This window comes from Phyllobates terribilis, unplaced genomic scaffold (assembly GCF_046119375.1).
Source record: "Phyllobates terribilis strain yellow unplaced genomic scaffold, ASM4611937v1 Scaffold_7__3_contigs__length_470593459, whole genome shotgun sequence".
Lineage (NCBI taxonomy): Eukaryota > Metazoa > Chordata > Amphibia > Anura > Dendrobatidae > Phyllobates > Phyllobates terribilis.
The window spans coordinates 89,390,934-89,411,929 of record NW_027362767.1 but is presented as its reverse complement, the minus strand read 5'-3'; the positions used below and the strand labels follow the sequence as shown (position 1 = coordinate 89,411,929).

Sequence of the window (20,996 nt, the reverse complement as noted above, 5' to 3'; positions counted from 1 at the left end):
GGCAGTTTCCCGTGTACACTGTGCATTGGCAGAAAGCAGCCAATCAAGAGATGTGGGCGGGGTTATACAGAGCTCAGAATTCTGACCACTGTTACATCTACATCAGAGAAAACAGGGATTCTATCAAAACTACAGCAAGTAGCCCAGTAAGTGTTAGATTACTGGAACCAGGCTCTCTGCCCCTACATCATGCTGCTTTCAGATACCATAGCAAAAACCTGCTGACAGGTTCCCTTTAAAACCTAAGGGAAGAAAGGGCAATATAAATTCGAGTTGCAAGGAAAACTCATCACATGCACTAGAGATTTTTTTTTTCTGCTCATTCACTGATAATTTATAGAACATTTTCCTTCATCTGGTATGACCAGGACCTAATAGATTTCCTATGGTCATAAGTAGAAATGAGAGGATCACATCGCACTTTGAGAAACTCCGGTCTAGGTCATTGCTCACTGGCCGGGGACAGGAGCTGTACGAATGTCCTGAGCTTCCAGTTTCCACTGCATGGTGTTTGATTCCCTTGCCTGGCGTGACGTCATCTGTGTAGCGCAGACCCCGACTGCCATTACTTGGGCTCATTGCTATGGCAACCATTTGATCGCGATCACGCGGTGTCGATGGGCATAAAAGTGAGCGACCCCTCCCTCTGTTAACCATGTAGATGCTGCTGTCGCCATTGAGAGAGGCTTCTAGGGGGTTAAACAGCTATGATCAGAACAAACACAGATCGTGGCCAATGCTGACTAATAGTATACTGCTAACAGCCGCTGTATTTTCACCCTTCGAGCGACGAAGAAAAAAGAGGAGTATTGATGTTCATTAAGGGGTTAAGATGGTCATCCAGTTCTCTTTAGGAAACAAGTAGTAAATAATCAGATTCCGGATTATCAAATGCCAGATTAAAGAAAATCCCCAGACACCAAAGCCATTCTCACCATTGCCTGGAGTCCAGATTTCTCAGCTCCCGGAGTAATTTCTCATTTTTCTTGAGAAGGTGAAAGTTTCTCCTAAAAAAAAAAACAAAATAAAAAAATATATATATAAAAAATATTTATTGTAGAGTCATGCTATGTGAACAGTTCAGTCACCATATAGCAGATTGTTTAAAGTGTAACCGTAGCTTTAATTTCTTTTTCCACAAATCAATAGTACACATGAAAAAAAAAAAAGAAACTTTGTCATATATCTTATCAGAGAAATCTGCTTCTTTCTCTGCCCGAACTGATCATTAATTATCAAAATTATTAGTTCAGAGGTAAAATCGGTATTCAGTGAAAACAGATTTCCCCATTCCTGATATGGGAGATGGCAGTTGGTGCTCATTATATTCTATGGAGAACAGGAACTGTCATTTCAGGAATGTCTGTTTGATTCCATCTCCTCCCACCACCAAAGAACTTTAAAAGCACTGTCATCTTCTCTCCAAGTAATGGGAAAATTTGTCTTCACCAAACACAGATTTTACTCTTGAATTGATAGTGAACAATTAATGTAAGAGGTGAAGAAGCAGATGTCTCTGATAAGATATATAACAAAGTTGCTTATTTTCATTTGTACTATTGATTTATGAAATAAAAATTAAAATACAGATTACTCTTTAAGGAACGATATAGATTAGATCTCCATTTCAAGTGGTTTAATGGTAGCCAAGCCCCTAAAGAATCTTCAGCCCTCTACTGATCAACAGGATAAATTGGGCTGACCGCATCTTAGGAGGCGGACGGAGATCACATGACCGACCACCTTTTGTACAGGAGATGTGTGCAAAGAGTTCAGTGGGCAGACAACTTTCCCTATTCTCCCCGCCAACCTGTCTCCTGTCAATGATTGACAGGTCACTCTTCTTTCAGTGTCCTGCCCATCCTGCAATCTAGCGCAAGAACCGTCATTCCCTGTGATGGTGCATGCACAGAAAGCTCTTGATGATGGTAAACCAACAAAGATCGACCATCAAAGTCTATCTTTGTTGGTTGACCATCGACCAACAAATATCACTACAAGAGCAAGCCTATAATAGTCCAGGAGGTCACAAAGGAACCCAAGGTAACATCTAAGCAACTAAAGGCCTCTCTCGCATTAGCTAATGTTAATGTTCATGAGCCCACCAATCAGGAGGACAATGAACTATGGTGTTTATGGCAAGATTGCATAGAGAAAGCCACTGATCTTCAAAAAGAACATCGCATCACTTTGTGAAAGATCATATGGACATGCCAGAAGGCTATTGGAACTATGTTTAGTGGGCAGTTGGGAGCAAAATCGAGCATTTTTGTTGAGAATCGTTAGGCTTGTCAAAAAAATAACACTGCATTACAAAATCTAAACCTCATACCATCTGTGAAACACGGTGGTGGTAGTATCGTGGTTTGGAGCAGTTTTACTGCATTTGTTCCAGGAAGGTTTCTCACCATTGATGGAACAATAAATTCTACATTATAACATCATATTCTAAAGAAAAATGTCAGGACTTCTGTCCATGAGCTGAATCTTAAGAGAATGGGGGTCATGCAGCAAGGCAATGACCAAAAGCACATAAGTCGTTCTACAAAAGGATGGTTAAAGAAGAATAAAGTTATAAGTAACTTGTCACCTGGAGATATGCAATTTACTGGCATATCTGGGGTATGCAGATATGGGGTTATTCTGCATACACTTCAAACTGGGCTGTCAATCAAAGTGCTGGGGGAGTGATTACAGTACTCGCTGTACCTCCCTGATTGCTAGAAGCCAGACGTGGTAGGAAGAAAAATACCTCTCCATTTTCTCCCTGCCGCTGCTGTTCCGGTAAGGAGACTAAACAGCCAATAATTTTTCATGGGGTCCTGAGTCCAACCAAAGTACACAAAAAGTTCTTGAAATAGGAAAAAAAAAAAAGAAAAATTCCATAAGATTTTACCTTTTCTCCCAGGAGTTCATGCCTAAAATGCTGAGGAGCAGTCGTGAGTAGTAGAATGCGGACTCTGGCTTTTGGTTGGTGGGTTCTTCTTGAGGCATAGCTCTCATGTGAAGGTTACTAGAATGCTTCTCTACAAACTCCTTCTCTTCCGCACTTTGCTTTAAAATGGCGTTACTGACCTCGTTTTCCAGTTTTTCAGAAAAGCAGGCGGGTGGTGGAGAAGGAACATTCAGAGGAACTCCTGCTCTTTGAAGGCACTCAGGACCTGTGGCTCCCAGATACTGCAAAAGGCAGTCAAGAGCATCCTCCTCATCGGACAAGCTGTCCCATAACGGCAGAGCTTCCCTGCCTCTCCTCCTTGACGGTATGGAGGAAAACTCCTCCGTTTCCCGTTGGGCAGCTGGCTGTTCTTCTTCTACAGTCACAGAAGACGTATTAAAGGCAAGGAGAAGGGAAGACCACTGGGACTTCTGTCCTGAATGTTCAAGTGCAGGTCCATAAAGGATGGAAGATTCCCAACTGTACTTGCCCGAAAGGTCCCTCATGATAACACGAACCATGGAGCCGGCAGCAGACAGCTCCTCGCCAGGAGGAAGCTTCTCCTCTGCTGGAATTTGCAAGCAGGACACTAGTGTGGTGTTATTCAGTACAAAGAACTGGAGATTGGGGCTGTGGAAGAGCTGTGGGGAAAGGTCGGAGCTTTCACTGTAGGGATTGTCGTGATTTTCACAGATCTGACTAGTCAACATGGCCGGGTCTCCACTCATGGGATAATGTCCGAGGTGGTTCACCAGATGGGAAATAACCGTTCTTGCTGCTACTGGGATTAAGCCTTGCTGCTTGTGTGTTTTCACTGCAAATAAAAAGAACAAAAACTGCATTATGATGAAAGAAACAATATAAATGTATAACCTGATTCCTCATATTTATTCAAGTTAACTTTAATCTGAAAACCAAGGAGACAATTCTTTTTTTTTTTTTTTGTAATTTTCTCTCTGCTTTTCATCAGCCGTAACCTTACAATTCTCAGATGTGGTTGTATGAGCCATTGTGTTACAATACTTTTCAATGGAGTTTTGGGTACGTATAAGTTAAGGAGTAAATTTTTATTTTTTTTTTTGAGATTCAAATATAGGAAAAAAAAGCAATTTTATTTTATTGTTTACCCTCCACAACAAATAACCTGTTGAATGAATTACGGTTGCGTAGATACCCGATGTATGTAGTTTATTTTTCATTCTATGTATGTAGTAAAATTTATTATAAATGAAAAATGTAAAAAAAAATATTTCCTTTTCTTTTTGCAGTGGAAACCTTTAACGGTAGCGGTAACTGGGGCATCGATAGGAGCCCCAGTTACAGGGGAAAACAGTCACTGTAGCATTGCCACACACCACTGGCAGAGCTGATCTTGGTCTGCTAGGACTATGCCAGGCAGACACCCAGCGATCAAGTGATCGCCAGCTCTGTAAGAAGCATCGGCAGTGCGGATGTGTCTATTCTCTACATGATCTCCCTGAGCGCTATTTAATTGGCAGGAAAAAAGAAAACAAAAGTAGTAATAAACCACTTCAATCTTATTCCCCGGAAGTGTCCGACAACCTGAGACAGCTACATTATAGGAACTTTAATCCCGAGATGTAAATTTATCAAGAGCTTGGTATCAAGGTATCAGTATGTTTTTAGATTAAAAAGTGCTCAACAGCTGTAAGCCGACAGCCATTCCACCCATCTCCCTCTGTACAAAGGGGAAAGAAACGTCCCTTTAACATAAATTGCCCATAAGGAGCTCCAATTATATAGTCAACTAATCTGCACTTGTGTAATACATTATATTTACAATTGGAACAATCAAAAAGGTTTTGCATCAATGCAAAACCCTTTGCAACAATTTTGGCAGCACATCCCCTATTCATGTTCACACAGTGCTGGTTACTTGCTTGCTGAATTTGATCACACTGGACAATGATCAGAATGGTCCTTTCCATAAATGATCGTTTAAAGGGAATCTGTCACCAGCTTTTTGCTTTCTCTTCCGAGAGCAGTATGATGTAGGGAAAAAGACTGAGATTCCAGTGATGTTTAACTTGCTGGGCTGCTTGCTGCAGTTTAGATAAAATCCCTATTTTCTCTGCTGCAGATCTAGCAGAAGTCAGAATGACGATGTCACGGGTGTGTGAGATGTGACAGACAATCGCCCTGCAGTTGATTGCATACATCTTCTTAGATCTGTCTCACTCTTGGACCCAGCGGCTACCTCCCTCCAGCTAATTGACACCCAGGTCTGGGTGTTTAAATACTTCCTGTTTGATATAGGGAGGTGCCGGTGATATTCACATGACCCCTTGTGAAGGCTTGGAGCTGTTGCAGTTTGCTTACTTCCTCTCTGGTGCTAAGAGGCCGTGTGTGTAATCTCTCTGAAGTCGGCTCAAGCTAAGTTACTTCCCCCGTGTCAGTCTCCCCTTGCTGTCTTTAGTTGTTAGTGAGGACTGACTAGCGCTCACCCCCCCCCCTTCCCTAGCAAGGGCCTAGCTCTAGGGTGATACAGGGTTTTAGGTTCCTGATCGGCGATTGGTGAGAAACCAATATAGGGACGGTAGAGAAGACAGGGTGATATCTGATCAGCTCAGGAGGTCTCCACTCCCTCTTTCCTTAGTATCTGGGCTCCCTTTCTCTCATCCCTTTGTGTTGCATTTTGTCTTTCCTACATTATGTGTGACAGCTGAGCTCTTTATAACCCCGCCCCCACATCTCTGATTGTCAGCTTTCTGTGTATACTGTGCCAAGCTGCCAATCAGTGGTGGGGGCGGGGTTACACGTATCAGGAAGACTACATGGCACAAGACAACTAGTCCTCTAATGAGAATATCCTGCTGATAAAACACTGATTATTACTGAAACAACAACACACAGCCAAGCAAGTGACACATTGCTGAAATCAAGCTCTCAGCCCCTACACCATGCTGCTCTCAGATTACATAGCAAAAACCTGCTGACAGTTTCCCTTTAAGCAATCATTGCCTGGTGTAAAAGAGCTGTTAGCTGATCTCCTGGGAGAACAAAATGATAAGGTCTTAAAATTCAACGTGTCTGATCCCTCTTTCACCATAACCTCATCCGTCAGGTTGTAGACCCTTATGAAAATCAGGCAGTCCTGCCGAAATTATGTGTATGTGAGTATTGACTCCTTTAGGGAGGAAAACCAAAGAACCTAGAAAAAGCCCGAGCAAGTGAAGAACAAGCAGACTAAATGCAGAAGTTGCCTTGGTTGGAGTCGCACCTCGGACCATGGTGCATGCAATATTATAATATTATATTATATTATATGTGTGTATGTAGACAAAGTACTTGTACATGTATATATTCTAAGTGATGTACGATAATGATAAGACAATCAGGTCTGTTCAGTAATGGTGGAGTGATACCAACACCAGTCACAATTATGCGCAGCGGAGCTCGCCATCCGCGTTGGTAATTACGTCTGTCATTTCAATATTTAGGCAGTTCCGCTTAAAAATTAGCAGTAGTGTTGATCTGTTCATTATATGATTAGAGGGAAAGTGAAAATGACCCGCCGGAGAACAATGCGATTCCAGCTGGGCCTCCGCTCAATGAGTAGTGTTTATTTCTAAAGTATCTCATGACAACAGAGAGTAATAGTCCCTTGGGGCTGGAGGGTTTAACTATAGGTCAACAAGGGAAAGACAAATCTGATCATCTTCTAATTAAAGACAGAATATCAAAGTCATCCTTCCCACTAATACACCACTCTAACGTGGCATCTGATAATTAGACAATACACTTGGTGGGAGTGGACGATCCATCTCTATTTAGGAGATCGGGCCTCGGGCAGGGCTGATATTAGGAAGGCTTTGGACATATGCATGCAATTACTTTTCTTCTGCTTTAATTAAGGCTGGCTTATATGTGACTTTTATGCAAACTAATGAAAATCAGATTAAGTGAATGTAAAAAGATCCATCAGCGGAGAGCAATGCGTGGCCAATTAAAGGCAAAGTGTTACTGAAATCATAATGTCAGACACATGCTAGATCAGTGTCAGCAGGGCTCCTGTGAAAGCTATTGCTATACGTGGCTGCCTGCCAGGCGGCAACCAGGGGTCCGTACAGCACTGCAGAATAGGATGGCGCTATATAAGTGAGTATAGTAAATATACAAGCGAGCATAATAAATATATCAACGAGCATGACAAATATATAAGCGTGCATAATAAATATATAAGTGAGAATAATAAATATATATGCGTGCATAATAAATATATAAGCGAGAATAATAAATATATAAGCATGCATAATATACACACATGGTCAAGATTGTTGGTACCCCTCATTTAATGAAAGAAAAACCCACAATGGTCACAGAAATAACTTGAATCTGACAAAAGTAATAATAAATGAAAAATCTATGAAAATGAACAAATGAAAGTCAGACATTGTTTTTCTGCTTCCACAGAATTTAAAAAAAAAATTAGCTCATGAAATCGGCCTGGACAGAAATGATGGTTCTTCTTTACTTAATATTCTGTTAAACAACCTTTTGAGGCAATCACTGCAATCAAACGATTCCAGTAACTGTCAATGAGACTTCTGCACCTCTCGACAGGTATTTTGGCCACTCCTCATGAGCAAACTGCTCCAGTTGTCTCGTGTTTGAAGGTTGCCTTTTCCAGACTGCATGTTTCAGCTCTTTCCAGAGATGCTCAATAGGATTTAGGTCAGGGCTCATAGAAGGCCACTTCAGAATAGTCCAATGTTTTCCTCTTAGCCATTCTTGGGTGTTTTTAGCTGTGTGTTTTGGGTTATTATCCTGTTGCAAGACCCATGACCTGCGACTGAGACCAAGCTTTCTGACACTGGGCAGCACATTTCTCTCTAGAATCCCTTGATAGTCTTGAGATTTCATTGTATCCTGCACAGATTCAAGACACCCTGTGCCAGATGCAGGAGAGCAGCCCCAGAACATAACAGAGTCTCCACCATGTTTCACAGTAGGGACAGTGTTCTTTTCTTGATATGCTTCATTTTTCCGTCTGTGAACATAGAGCTGATATGCCTTGCCAAAAACTTCCATTTTTGTCTCATCTGTCCATAGGACATTCTCCCAGAAGCTTTGTGGCTTGTCAACATGTAGTTTGGCAAATTCCAGTCTGGCTTTTTTCTGATTTTTTTTCAACAATGGTGTTCTCCTTGGTCGTCTCCCATGAAGTCCACTTTGGATCAAACAATGACGGATGGTGTGGTCTGACACTGATGTTCCTTGAGCTTGAAGTTCACCTTTAATCTCTTTAGAAGTTATCCTGGGCTCTTTTGTTACCATTCGTATTATCCGTCTCTTTGATTTGTCATCAATTTTCCTCATGCGACCACGTCCAAGGAGGTTGGCTACAGTCCCATGGATCTTAAATTTCTGAATAACATGTGCACCTGTAGACACAGGAACATCAAGCTGCTTGGAGATGGTCTTATAACCTTTACCTTTAACATGCTTGTCTATAATATTCTTTCTAATCGCCTGAGACAGCTCTTTCCTTTGCTTCCTCTGGTCCATGATGAGTGTGGTACACACCATGTCACCAAACAGCACAGTGAGTATCTGTAGCCCTATATACAGGCCACTGACTGATTCCAAGATTGTAGACATCTGTGATGCTAATTAGTGGACACAACTTGATTTAACATGTCCCTTTGTCACATTATTTTCAGGGGTACCATCATTTCTGTCCAGGTCTATTTCATGAGTTTAATTTTTTTTTTTTAATTCTGTGGAAGCAGAAAAGCAATGTCTGACTTTCATTTGTTCATTTTCATAGAATTTTAATTTATTAATACTTTTGTCAGATTCAAGTTATTTCTGTGACCATTGTGGGTTTTTCTTTCATTAAACTAGGGGTACCAACAATTTTGACCACGTGTGTATAAGCGTGCATAATAAATATATAAGCAAGAATAATAGATATATAAACGTGCATAATATATAAGCGAGCATAATAAATATATAAGCGTGCATAATATATAAGCGTGTATAATAAATATATCAACAAGAAATACTAAAAATATAAGTATAATATATAAGTGAGCATAATAAATATATCAACGACAGATGCTCCTTACAGTTGATCGCTCACCAAACAATACAAACTACATGCTATTAAATACACCTTGTAGACCTTATGAGGCTGGTGTACTTACTCTGTAAATCCATGTCAGAATGGTTGTGTAGTCCTATTTTTTTTTCCATCTAATATAAAGGGTACCTGTTCGCTAATTTTGGCTGCTCAAACCATGGGCAGTATGAATCGTGTATGTAGCTCTTTAATCTACTAGACTGATAAGCCTCTTCCTGTGCGTAAGCTTGGGTGAAAGAACTGTCAGTTATGGGAAGTGGGGTAGGGACAAGCAGCTAGGGAATGGCTTCGGACTACTCATCCTAGACACATATCCCCCCCGGGGAGCGGCCTTGGACTACTCATCCTAGACACATATTCCCTGGGGAGCGGCCTCGGACTACTCATCCTAGACACATATTCCCCGGGGAGCGGCCTCGGACTACTCATCCTAGACACATATTCCCCGGGGAGCGGCCTCGGACTACTCATCCTAGACACATATTGTCACGCTGTCTCTGTATACTGGAGGTAGGGGGCCTAAGCTGACCCTAAGCTGGGGCCCTGACTAATCCCTCAACCTGGAGGTACTGTTAAAGGTACAGAGGTCCAGGCCGCCAGCGTAACCCCTACCTCCTGAGGATCCCTGCACCTAAGTAATCTAGTCCTGAGAAGGACCCCGATCACAACAAAAGGGGACAAGTAATAATATGCCCACACACAGTACTTAGACGAACGAGACAGTACAAGGGAAAAACCAAAACCACCTTGCATACAAAAACTACACAACTACAACAGAGGGAACACCAACGGGAAAGGAGATAAATGATAAAGCGAGGAAGGGAAAAAACTCTCCGAATACACTTATCTCTGAAACTCCAAATACCACGATCCGCTCTGTTAGTCTGCATGAAATGCTTTCACCGACACTTCCCTAACAGACCCGCAGGCATTTGAAGGAGTCTCACTACAGCAGCATTGATTGCAGCTGGGCGAGGCTGGACCTCGTCTAGCACAGAGAGAGAGAGAATTAACTCCCTCACTGCCGAAAAACACAAAGCACCAAAAAGTCAGCTGCGAGAAGTCAGGCTGTGTAATCGTGACGATCTTCGTGGCGACACACCCGTGACAGTACCCCCCCTTCTACGAGGGGCCTCCGGACCCTCAGGGCCAGGTTTATCCGGGTGAGTCGTGTGGAAGGCCCGAACTAATCGGTCTGCGTTAATATCCGACGCAGGAACCCACATCCTCTCCTCAGGACCATACCCTTTCCAATGAACCAGGTACTGAAGGGACCGGCGATTAAAGCGTGAATCGATGACCCTCGATACCTGGAACTCCAAGTTACCATTGACCACCACTGGAGGGGGAGGTAAAGGTGACGGTACCACCGGCGCCACATACCTCTTAAGCAAAGATCTGTGGAACACGTTGTGAATTTTAAACGTAGGGGGGAGGTCAAGACGGAATGCCACCGGATTAATTATAGAACTGATTCTGTACGGCCCGATGAACCTGGGACCCAGTTTCCAGGAGGGAACCTTAAGTTTTATATTCCTGGTAGACAACCATACCCGATCGTTCACACTTAGGTCCGGACCAGACACTCTCCTCCTATCAGCCATACGTTTGTATCGGTTCCCCATACTATTCAGATTCTTCAGCACCCCTCTCCATACTGAAGCGAGTGATGAGGAAAATCGTTCCTCCTCAGGAACCCCCGAAGAGCCCCCCCTACTGAAAGTACAAAACTGGGGGTGAAAACCATATGCCCCAAAAAACGGGGACTTACCAGCGGACTCGCTCCGCCTATTATTAAGAGCAAACTCTGCCAGAGGTAAGAAAGAAGCCCAGTCCTCCTGGTTCTCTGACACAAAACACCGGAGATATGTCTCCAAGCTCTGGTTCATTCGTTCCGTCTGACCATTGGTCTGAGGATGAAAAGCCGATGAGAACGACAAATGCATCCCCCGCCGTGCACAAAACGCCTTCCAGAACTTGGACACAAACTGAGACCCCCGATCAGACACCACCTCGGAGGGTACCCCGTGAAGCCTCACAATCTCCCCAATGAACACCTGCGCAAGAGTTTTAGCATTAGGGAGAGCAGGAAGAGCGATAAAATGTGCCATCTTGCTGAACCTGTCCACTACAACGAGTATGACCGTTTTACCCGAAGACGGAGGGAGGTCCGTAATAAAGTCCATAGACAGATGAGTCCAAGGACGCTCCGGGATCTTCAAAGGTAAGAGGGCCCCAGACGGACGGGTATGTGAGGTCTTAGAGCGCGCACAAACCCCACAGGACGCGACAAAAGTTACCACCTCCTTATGTAAGTTAGGCCACCAAAACCGACGCGAGAGGAGATCCACAGTTGCTTTACTCCCCGGGTGTCCTGCAAAAACTGAGTTATGGTGTGCCTCGATCACCTTTTGTCGCAACTGATCTGGAACAAACAGTCTCCCCGGAGGTCCAACAGGGGCGTCCCCCTGAGCTTCCAATACCTCCTCCTCCAGCTCAGAGCATACTGCCGAAACCACCACCCCCTCCTGAAGGATAGGAATCGGGTCGTCCGTATTCCCGGCCCCAGGGAAACTACGAGATAAGGCATCCGCCTTTACATTTTTTGACCCAGGACGATATGTAACGACAAAATTAAACCTGGTAAAAAACAATGACCACCTAGCTTGTCTGGGATTCAGACGTTTCGCGGACTCCAGATATAGCAGGTTCTTGTGATCGGTGATAACGGTGACCGGATGGACTGCCCCCTCCAAAAAATGGCGCCACTCCTCAAAAGCTAACTTAATGGCCAAGAGTTCCCTATTGCCGACATCGTAATTCCTCTCAGCGGACGACAATTTTTTAGAGAAAAAGGCGCACGGATGCCACTCACCAGGGGACGAACCTTGTGACAATACTGCTCCCACCCCTACCTCGGAAGCGTCTACCTCTACAATGAATGGCTGTGACGCATCAGGTTGAATGAGTATGGGTGCCGAGGCAAAACATTTTTTCAAGGAGGAGAATGCTTGACAAGCCTTGTCAGACCACCTAGAAAAATCCGTCCCCTTTTTAGTTATGTCTGTGAGAGGCTTAACCATGGACGAGAAATTACGAATGAACTTCCGGTAATAATTAGCAAACCCCAGGAAACGTTGTAGTGCCTTAAGATTCTCTGGCCGATCCCACTCAAGAACTGCCCGCACTTTCCCAGGGTCCATACGAAAACCGGACGCTGAAACCAGGAAGCCTAAAAACTGGAGTTCCTGTACGGCGAACACACACTTTTCCCATTTGGCATACAGTGTATTATCCCGCAAGATCTGTAACACCTGCCTAACATGCTCCTGATGAGACACCAGATCCGGCGAGTAAATTAAGATATCATCCAGATATATGACAACAAACTGTCCCACCAGGCGGCGAAAAATGTCATTAACAAAGTGTTGGAACACCGCCGGGGCATTAGTCAGACCGAATGGCATGACAAGGTTCTCATAATGCCCCTCCGGAGTGTTAAACGCCGTCTTCCACTCATCCCCCTCCTTCATCCTAATCAGATTGTACGCCCCCCTGAGATCCAACTTAGAGAACCATTTGGCACCCACGATCTGATTAAAGAGATCGGGAATAAGTGGGAGCGGATACGGATCTCGGACCGTAATCCGATTAAGTTCACGGAAATCCAGGCAAGGGCGTAGGCCTCCATCTTTCTTCTTAACAAAGAAGAACCCCGCAGCCACCGGTGAAGATGAAGGTCTAATATGCCCCTTAGCCAGACTTTCTGAAATATAATCCTTCATGGCCTGCCTCTCAGGACCAGAAAGGTTATACAACCTAGCTTTAGGTAACTTGGCCTCAGGGAGCAGTTTTACAGAACAGTCATACTCGCGATGAGGAGGTAGTTCCTGACACCCTTTCTCCGAGAATACATCCTCAAAGTCCGCCAGAAATGGAGGTAAGACCCAAGGAGTAACCGCACCGATGACCGTGTTCATGCAGTTTTTATTACAGAATTTACTCCATTGGCTTATCTCTCTGGTTTGCCAATTAATAACCGGGTTATGCTTAGTTAACCAAGGAAGGCCCAACACTATAGGAGTGGGAAGACCCTCCAACACGTAGCAAGACAACAGTTCTTTATGTATCGCCCCCACTTGAAGTTTTACGTCATGCACTGCTTGCAAAAAACTTCCCTGACCGAGAGGCCTGGCATCGATCGAGAATATGGGGATGGGTTTAGCCAACTCACTCAATCGCATACCTTGAACCCGGGCAAACCGAGCATCAACCAGTTTAGCCCCGGCCCCACTATCCAGAAGAACAGATATCCTCTCAGTTCTCGTACCCACCACCACCTCCGCCGGTACGAGAAACTGAGACGAACCTAGGGACGAAATACCTACTCCCAGATTGCCGTCCACCACACAACCTGGGATCAACAGTTTTCCGACGACTCTTCACTCTGCAAGGGACGGGATGGACACCCCCCAATAAAATGTCCCTTTCTCCCGCAGAAGAAACACCTTCCTGTCTTATGGCACACCACCGGTCCCCTCCCCCGAAATGATGTCCCTCCTAATTGCATAGGCTCCTCTGGACTGACCAGGGGAATCACCATATGAGGGGACCTTGTAGGAGGTGGAGTCATCACAGGGGGTAGAGTTATCCCGCACCTCTCCCGAAGCCGTCTGTCAACGCGAATAGCAAGGGCCATAGCGGCTTCCAGTGACGCGGGAGAGTCATACTGTGCCAACACATCCTGTAATTTGTCGGATAAACCTTGACAAAACTGGCTCCTAAGAGCCGGGTCATTCCACTGGGTGTCCGTGGCCCACCTACGGAACTCCGAACAGAATTCCTCCGCCGGACGATCTCCCTGCTGAATCCTACGTAACTTAGACTCAGCAAGGGAGATCCGATCTGGGTCATCATATACGAGTCCCAGAGCAGCGAAAAACCTATCCACTGACTGGAGAGCCGGGGAGCCCGGGGGAAGAGAGAACGCCCAAGATTGTGAGTCCCCTTGTAGGAGCGAGATGACAATTCCCACCCTTTGTTCTTCACTCCCCGATGACCGAGGCCGCAGCCGAAAGTACAACTTGCATGCCTCCCGGAAAACATAAAACTTGTCCCGCCCCCCAGTGAACCTGTCAGGGAGAGCTACTTTAGGTTCTGGTCCGGCTTGCTCCTGAGGATACAAAACCTTGGACCTAACGTCCGCCAGCTCCATGGACAAACTCTGCAACTGCCGAGCTAGACCGGCTACTGGATCCATGGTAGCTGGAGAAAAACTAAGTGGTCGGTGAAAATGTCACGCTGTCTCTGTATACTGAAGGTAGGGGGCCTAAGCTGACCCTAAGCTGGGGCCCTGACTAATCCCTCAACCTGGAGGTACTGTTAAAGGTACAGAGGTCCAGGCCGCCAGCGTAACCCCTACCTCCTGAGGATCCCTGCACCTAAGTAATCTAGTCCTGAGAAGGACCCCGATCACAACAAAAGGGGACAAGTAATAATATGCCCACACACAGTACTTAGACGAACGAGACAGTACAAGGGAAAAACCAAAACCACCTTGCATACAACAACTACACAACTACAACAGAGGGAACACCAACGGGAAAGAAGATAAATGATAAAGCGAGGAAGGGAAAAAACTCTCCGAATACACTTATCTCTGAAACTCCAAATACCACGATCCGCTCTGTTAGTCTGCATGAAATGCTTTCACCGACACTTCCCTAACAGACCCGCAGGCATTTGAAGGAGTCTCACTACAGCAGCATTGATTGCAGCTGGGCGAGGCTGGACCTCGTCTAGCACAGACAGAGAGAGAATTAACTCCCTCACTGCCGAAAAACACAAAGCACCAAAAAGTCAGCTGCGAGAAGTCAGGCTGTGTAATCGTGACGATCTTCGTGGCGACACACCCGTGACACATATTCCCCGGGGAGCAGCCTCGGACTACTCATCCTAGACACATATTCCCCGGGAGCGGCCTCGGACTACTCATCCTAGACACATATTCCCCGGGGAGCGGCCTCGGACTACTCATCCTAGACACATATTCCCCGGGGAGCGGCCTCGGACTACTCATCCTAGACACCTATTCCCCAGGGAGCGGCCTCGGACTACTCATCCTAGACACATATTCCCCAGGGAGCGGCCTCGGACTACTCATCTTAGACACATATTCCCCGGGGAGAGGCCTCGGACTACTCATTCTAGACACATATTCCCCGGGAGCGGCCTCGGACTACTCATTCTAGACGCATATTCCTCGGGGAGAGGCCTCGGACTACTCATCCTAGACGCATATTCCTCGGGGAGAGGCCTCGGACTACTCATCCTAGACGCATATTCCCCGGGGAGCGGCCTCGGACTACTCATCCTAGACACATATTCCCCGGGGAGCGGCCTCGGACTACTCATCCTAGACACATATTCCCCGGGGAGCGGCCTCGGACTACTCATTCTAGACACATATTCCCCGGGAGAGGCCTCGGACTACTCATCCTATACACATATTCCTCGGGGAGAGGCCTCGGACTACTCATCCTAGACACATATTCCTCGGGGAGAGGCCTCGGACTACTCATCCTAGACACATATTCCCCGGGGAGCGGCCTCGGACTACTCATCCTAGACACATATTCCCCGGGGAGCGGCCTCGGACTACTCATCCTAGACAAATTTTCCCCGGGGAGAGGCCTCGGACTACTCATTCTAGACACATATTCCCCGGGAGCGGCCTCGGACTACTCATTCTAGACACATATTCCCCGGGGAGCGGCCTCGGACTACTCATCCTAGACACATATTCCCCGGGGAGAGACCTCGGACTACTCATCCTAGACACATATCCCCCCTGGGGAGCGGCCTCGAACTACTCATCCTAGATACATATTCCCCGGGGAGAAACCTCGGACTACTCATCCTAGATACATATTCCCCGGGGAGAGACCTCGGACTACTCATCCTAGACACATATTCCCCGGGGAGAGACCTCGGACTACTCATCCTAGACACATATTCCCCGGGGAGCGGCCTCGGACTACTCATCCTAGATACATATTCCCCGGGGAGCGGCCTCGGACTACTCATCCTAGATACATATTCCCCGGGGAGCGGCCTCGGACTACTCATCCTAGATACATATTCCCCGGGGAGCGGCCTCGGACTACTCATCCTAGATACATATTCCCCGGGGAGCGGCCTTGGACTACTCATCCTAGACACATATTCCCCGGGGAGCGGCCTCGGACTACTCATCCTAGACACATATTCCCCGGAGAGCGGCCTCGGACTACTCATCCTAGACACATATTCCCCGGGGAGCGGCCTCGGACTACTCATCCTAGATACATATTCCCCGGGGAGCGGCCTCGGTCTACTCATCCTAGACACATATTCCCCGGGGAGAGGCCTCGGACTACTCATCCTAGACACATATCCCCCCTGGGGAGCGGCCTCGAACTACTCATCCTAGATACATATTCCCCGGGGAGAGACCTCGGACTACTCATCCTAGACACATATTCCCCGGGGAGCGGCCTGGGACTACTCATCCTAGATACATATTCCCCGGGGAGCGGCCTCGGACTACTCATCCTAGATACATATTCCCCAGGGAGCGGCCTCGGACTACTCATCCTAGATACAAATTTCCCGGGGAGCGGCCTCGGACTACTCATCCTAGATACATATTCCCCGGGGAGAGGCTTCGGACTACTCATCCTAGATACATATTCCCCGGGGAGCGGCCTCGGACTACTCATCCTAGACACATATTCCCTGGGGAGCAGTCTCGGACTACTCATCCTAGACACATATTCCCCGGAGAGCGGCCTCGGACTACTCATCCTAGACACATATTCCCCGGGGGGCGGCCACGGACTACTCATCCTAGACACATATTCCCCAGGGAGCAGCCTCGGACTACTCATCCTAGACACATATTCCCTGGGGAGCGGCCTCGGACTACTCATCCTAGACACATATTCCCCGGGGAGCGGCCTCGGACTACTCATCCTAGACACATATTCCCCGGGGAGCGGCCTCGGACTACTCATCCTAGACACATATTCCCCGGGGAGCGGCCTCGGACTACTCATCCTAGACACATATTCCCTGGGGAGCAGCCTCGGACTACTCATCCTAGATACATTTTCCCCGGGGAGCGGCCTCGGACTACTCATCCTAGACACATATTCCCCGGGGAGCGGCCTCGGACTACTCATCCTAGACACATATTCCCCGGGGAGAGGCCTCGGACTACTCATCCTAGACACATATTCCCCGGGGAGCGGCCTCGGACTACTCATCCTAGACACATATTCCCCGGGGAGCAGCCTCGGACTACTCATCCTAGATACATATTCCCCGGGGAGCGGTCTCGGACTACTCATCCTAGACACATATTCCCCGGGGAGCGGCCTCGGACTACTCATCCTAGACACATATTCCCCGGGGTGCGGCCTCGGACTACTCATCCTAGACACATATTCCCCGGGGTGCGGCCTCGGACTACTCATCCTAGACACATATTCCCCGGGAGCGGCCTCGGACTACTCATCCTAGACACATATTCCCCGGGGTAGCGGCCTCGGACTACTCACCCTAGACACATATTCCCCAGGGAGCGGCCTCGGACTACTCATCCTAGACACATATTCCCTGGGGAGCGGTCTCGGACTACTCATCCTAGACACATGTTCCCTGGGGAGCAGCCTCGGACTACTCATCCTAGACACATATTCCCCGGGGAGCGGCCTCGGACTACTCATCCTAGATACATATTCCCCGGGGAGCGGCCTCGGACTACTCATCCTAGACACATATTCCCCGGGGAGCGGCCTCAGACTAATCATCCTAGACACATATTCCCCGGGGAGAGGCCTCGGACTACTCATCCTAGACACATATTCCCCGGGGAGCAGCCTCGGACTACTCATCCTAGACACATATTCCCCGGGGAGCGGCCTCGGACTAATCATCCTAGACACATATTCCCCGGGGAGAGGCCTCGGACTACTCATCCTAGACACATATTCCCCGGGGAGAGGCCTCGGACTACTCATCCTAGACACATATTCCCCGGCCTACCTTTCTAACACCTTTTCAAAGTGAGTGTACCAGCCTCCTCAGGTCTAAGATCTATTTAAGAGTCGTCTCCACAATGTTGATTTTCCATTAATATGCATTTTCTATATTTTTCTTAGTTAAGAGCTGCAATATTGTAAAATGAATCCATGTCCTCATTGGAAAGGAAAGGAGTGACTTGTAGAAAATGACACCTCTCTGGATTAGTCTGGATACAAAAATCTGCCACAAAGCTACACGTGTGGGAAATGCCATCCCTGGGATATCTTTGATAATATGGCATTGTATTTCCTTAATAGAAAAGCCCATTCAGAGCAGGCTATTCAGCTTTAAACAAACATCCATGCATTGTGCCGCAAACTCCGTAATTACAGCCCATTATGGCACACAGAGTGGCGGCACACACACAGGACGCCCGCTGTCCTTACTGCCGGGGAAAAAAAGAAAACATGAAACCAATTGTGACAAGGGGCCCAAATGGTAATAGCAATAGGTGAAAATGTAATTACTAGAGAAAAGATCTGTCCTGGCCCATAGAGGAGCACATTGCACTAATAAGGCGATCATCACTTAAGGGGAACATTTCCACATTGCCTATAATTATGACCTCTTCTACCCATGGAAAGCATTCACCTTTATGTGCATGAATAGAAAATTAAAATGATTCTGTAGGGACAATGTGTAAGAACATCTTTACATCAGGGGCCCCACACAGGAAAAATTGAGTCAAATGCATTATTTTTTTTATTAATTAATATGATCTTAAAAACAGAAGATGTGTGATGCCATGTAATCATAGGGACTGCCGCGGCCCTACCAACCGGCATGATCGAGAGATGGAGATGGGTCAATTCTGAGTAGTGATACAGAATGTACCGAGGTACTGAAGCCCAAAATCAGAACCAGGTTTTTGCTACCCCATCTGAGAGCAGCTTGCTGTAGAGGCAGAGATACTGATTGCAGCGATGTGCCACTTACTAGGCAGCTTGCTGCAGTTTTGATAAAATTACAGTTTTTCTGCTGTAGATGCAGCAGTGCTCTGAATGCTGAGCTCTGTATAACTCCGCCCACACCACTGATTGGCAGCTTTCAGTGTACACGGTGTATAGGCATAAAGCTGCCAATCACAGATGGGGAGGGGCTATACAGAGTTCATGAATATGGAGGACTACCAGCAGCAGGTTTACTTGTCAGCTAATGATAATCTCCTGCTGCTAAAACTGTGATTTAGTCAAAACTGTAGCAAGCAGCCCAGTAAGTGACATGACTGGATCAGGGCCTCTCTCTCTCTTAGATTAGAAGGCAAACACCTGGTGCCAGATTTGAATATGGACACCCTTGGGGATTTTTTTCTTTTACATAAATGCATGTATTTTGTCCTAAAAAAATATTTTTTTTTGCGAATGGGATTCATTTAAAATGTTTTGCCTTTTAAAGGGCATCTGTCAGTAGAAAATGACTGGCCACACAAAGCACAGAACAAGAACAGAGCGCCTCTGCTTGGTTTGAACAAACAGCTCAGTGCACCTTCTCACCCAATTGTTTTGCACTGCTCTCTGCCCCCTCTTCCCTGATTGACACATCTGATTAAGGCAGAGGAGGGTGGAGATAGATGGAAAACAAGTAGGTGGGAAGGTGCAGTAAACTGCCAAGGGTGCCCGGAACTCCTGCGCTCTGTTTGAACAGTAATTTTGTGCTGACACACTAACCGCTAACCAGCATAGGACATTTTTAGATGTTATCCATATTCATAGGATAGGGGATAACTTCCCGATTGCTGGGGGTCTAATTGCTAGGACCACCAGCGATCCGGATAATGGGGGCACTGAAGAGCCCTGTGTAAATGGAGTGATGGTGGATCATGAATACTGCTGCTCCATTCATTCTTATGGGATTGTGGTAGACAAGCTGAGCGCAGCCTTGGCTATCTCCAGCAGTGCTCATGATCCCCCATCACTACATTTATGTAGCCCCCATAATTAGGATCGATGGGGGTCCCAATGGTCAGGACCCTAGTGATTGGGAAGTTATAACCTATCTACTTGATAGGGGATAACTTCTAAACTGGACATAGCCACTTTAAAAAGGCACATGTTCCAGGGGAGTGCAATTCAATGTGTCCATCGGATACCCCCACTGCGATGCAATCGTGCATAGCCATGCAAGCGGGGGTCCTACTGACGACCCCCATGGCTGTTATGCCAGTACTCCTGTGAAGCTCAGTCATGGGCTGAGTGTCAGGAGATTGTGATTTCTGCTATATACAGCAATATTGTGGTAATGTTGCATATAGACAAGAGATCAGGTGATGGCAGGTTTAAGACCCCTAATAGGAAGTAAATAAGAAAAAATATATTTATATAATTTTTAAAAACATAAAAATTACTCCTTTAAAAAAAAACACATTTAATAGATTATTTTGAAAGAGATCTTATCAGCTCATTTGCATAAGAAAAACATGGATTTCTCTGGAACCATTCATCGGATCACAGATATCAAGGTATCATTTTATTCCCCTTCCTATGACCTACATGCTCCTATAGACGGCTTAAGAGGGTAGATCCTACTGACAGATTCCCTTTAATTTTCCTCTAATTCTTAGTAACCAGTCTGTATATTGTAATATCCCAGTGACTCAAGAACTTCTTTACTAATTTTTAAGGAAGAACTAAGCAAAGGAAGGTGCCCATACACCTCCATCACATCCCTCCGCTCTTACAACACCCCTTCTCCCCACATATAAACATACCTGGCTCAGACAATGGGAAGAAGCCGCTGGTGGACACCTGCCCGGGAAAAGCCGAGAAGCCAAAAACACAGGATTGGTGGGTCCAGCCAAGGTTAAAAGGGTTTCCACTACCATTATACAGA

General features: G+C 46.4%; 1 protein-coding gene across 5 annotated transcripts in view; it reads right to left on the bottom strand.

The window, feature by feature from the left end:
- The window catches only part of RALGAPA1 (Ral GTPase activating protein catalytic subunit alpha 1), a 243,755-nt gene that overhangs the window by 62,813 nt on the left and 159,946 nt on the right, over window positions 1-20,996 (bottom strand). For all 5 annotated transcript variants that reach the window (XM_073638956.1, XM_073638952.1, XM_073638954.1 and 2 more), the window contains 2 exons: window positions 2,897-3,749; window positions 936-1,007 (listed from right to left, as the gene is read on the bottom strand). In XM_073638956.1, the coding sequence (XP_073495057.1) occupies window positions 936-1,007; window positions 2,897-3,749 (925 nt within the window). The remainder of the gene's footprint in view (window positions 1-935; window positions 1,008-2,896; window positions 3,750-20,996) is intronic.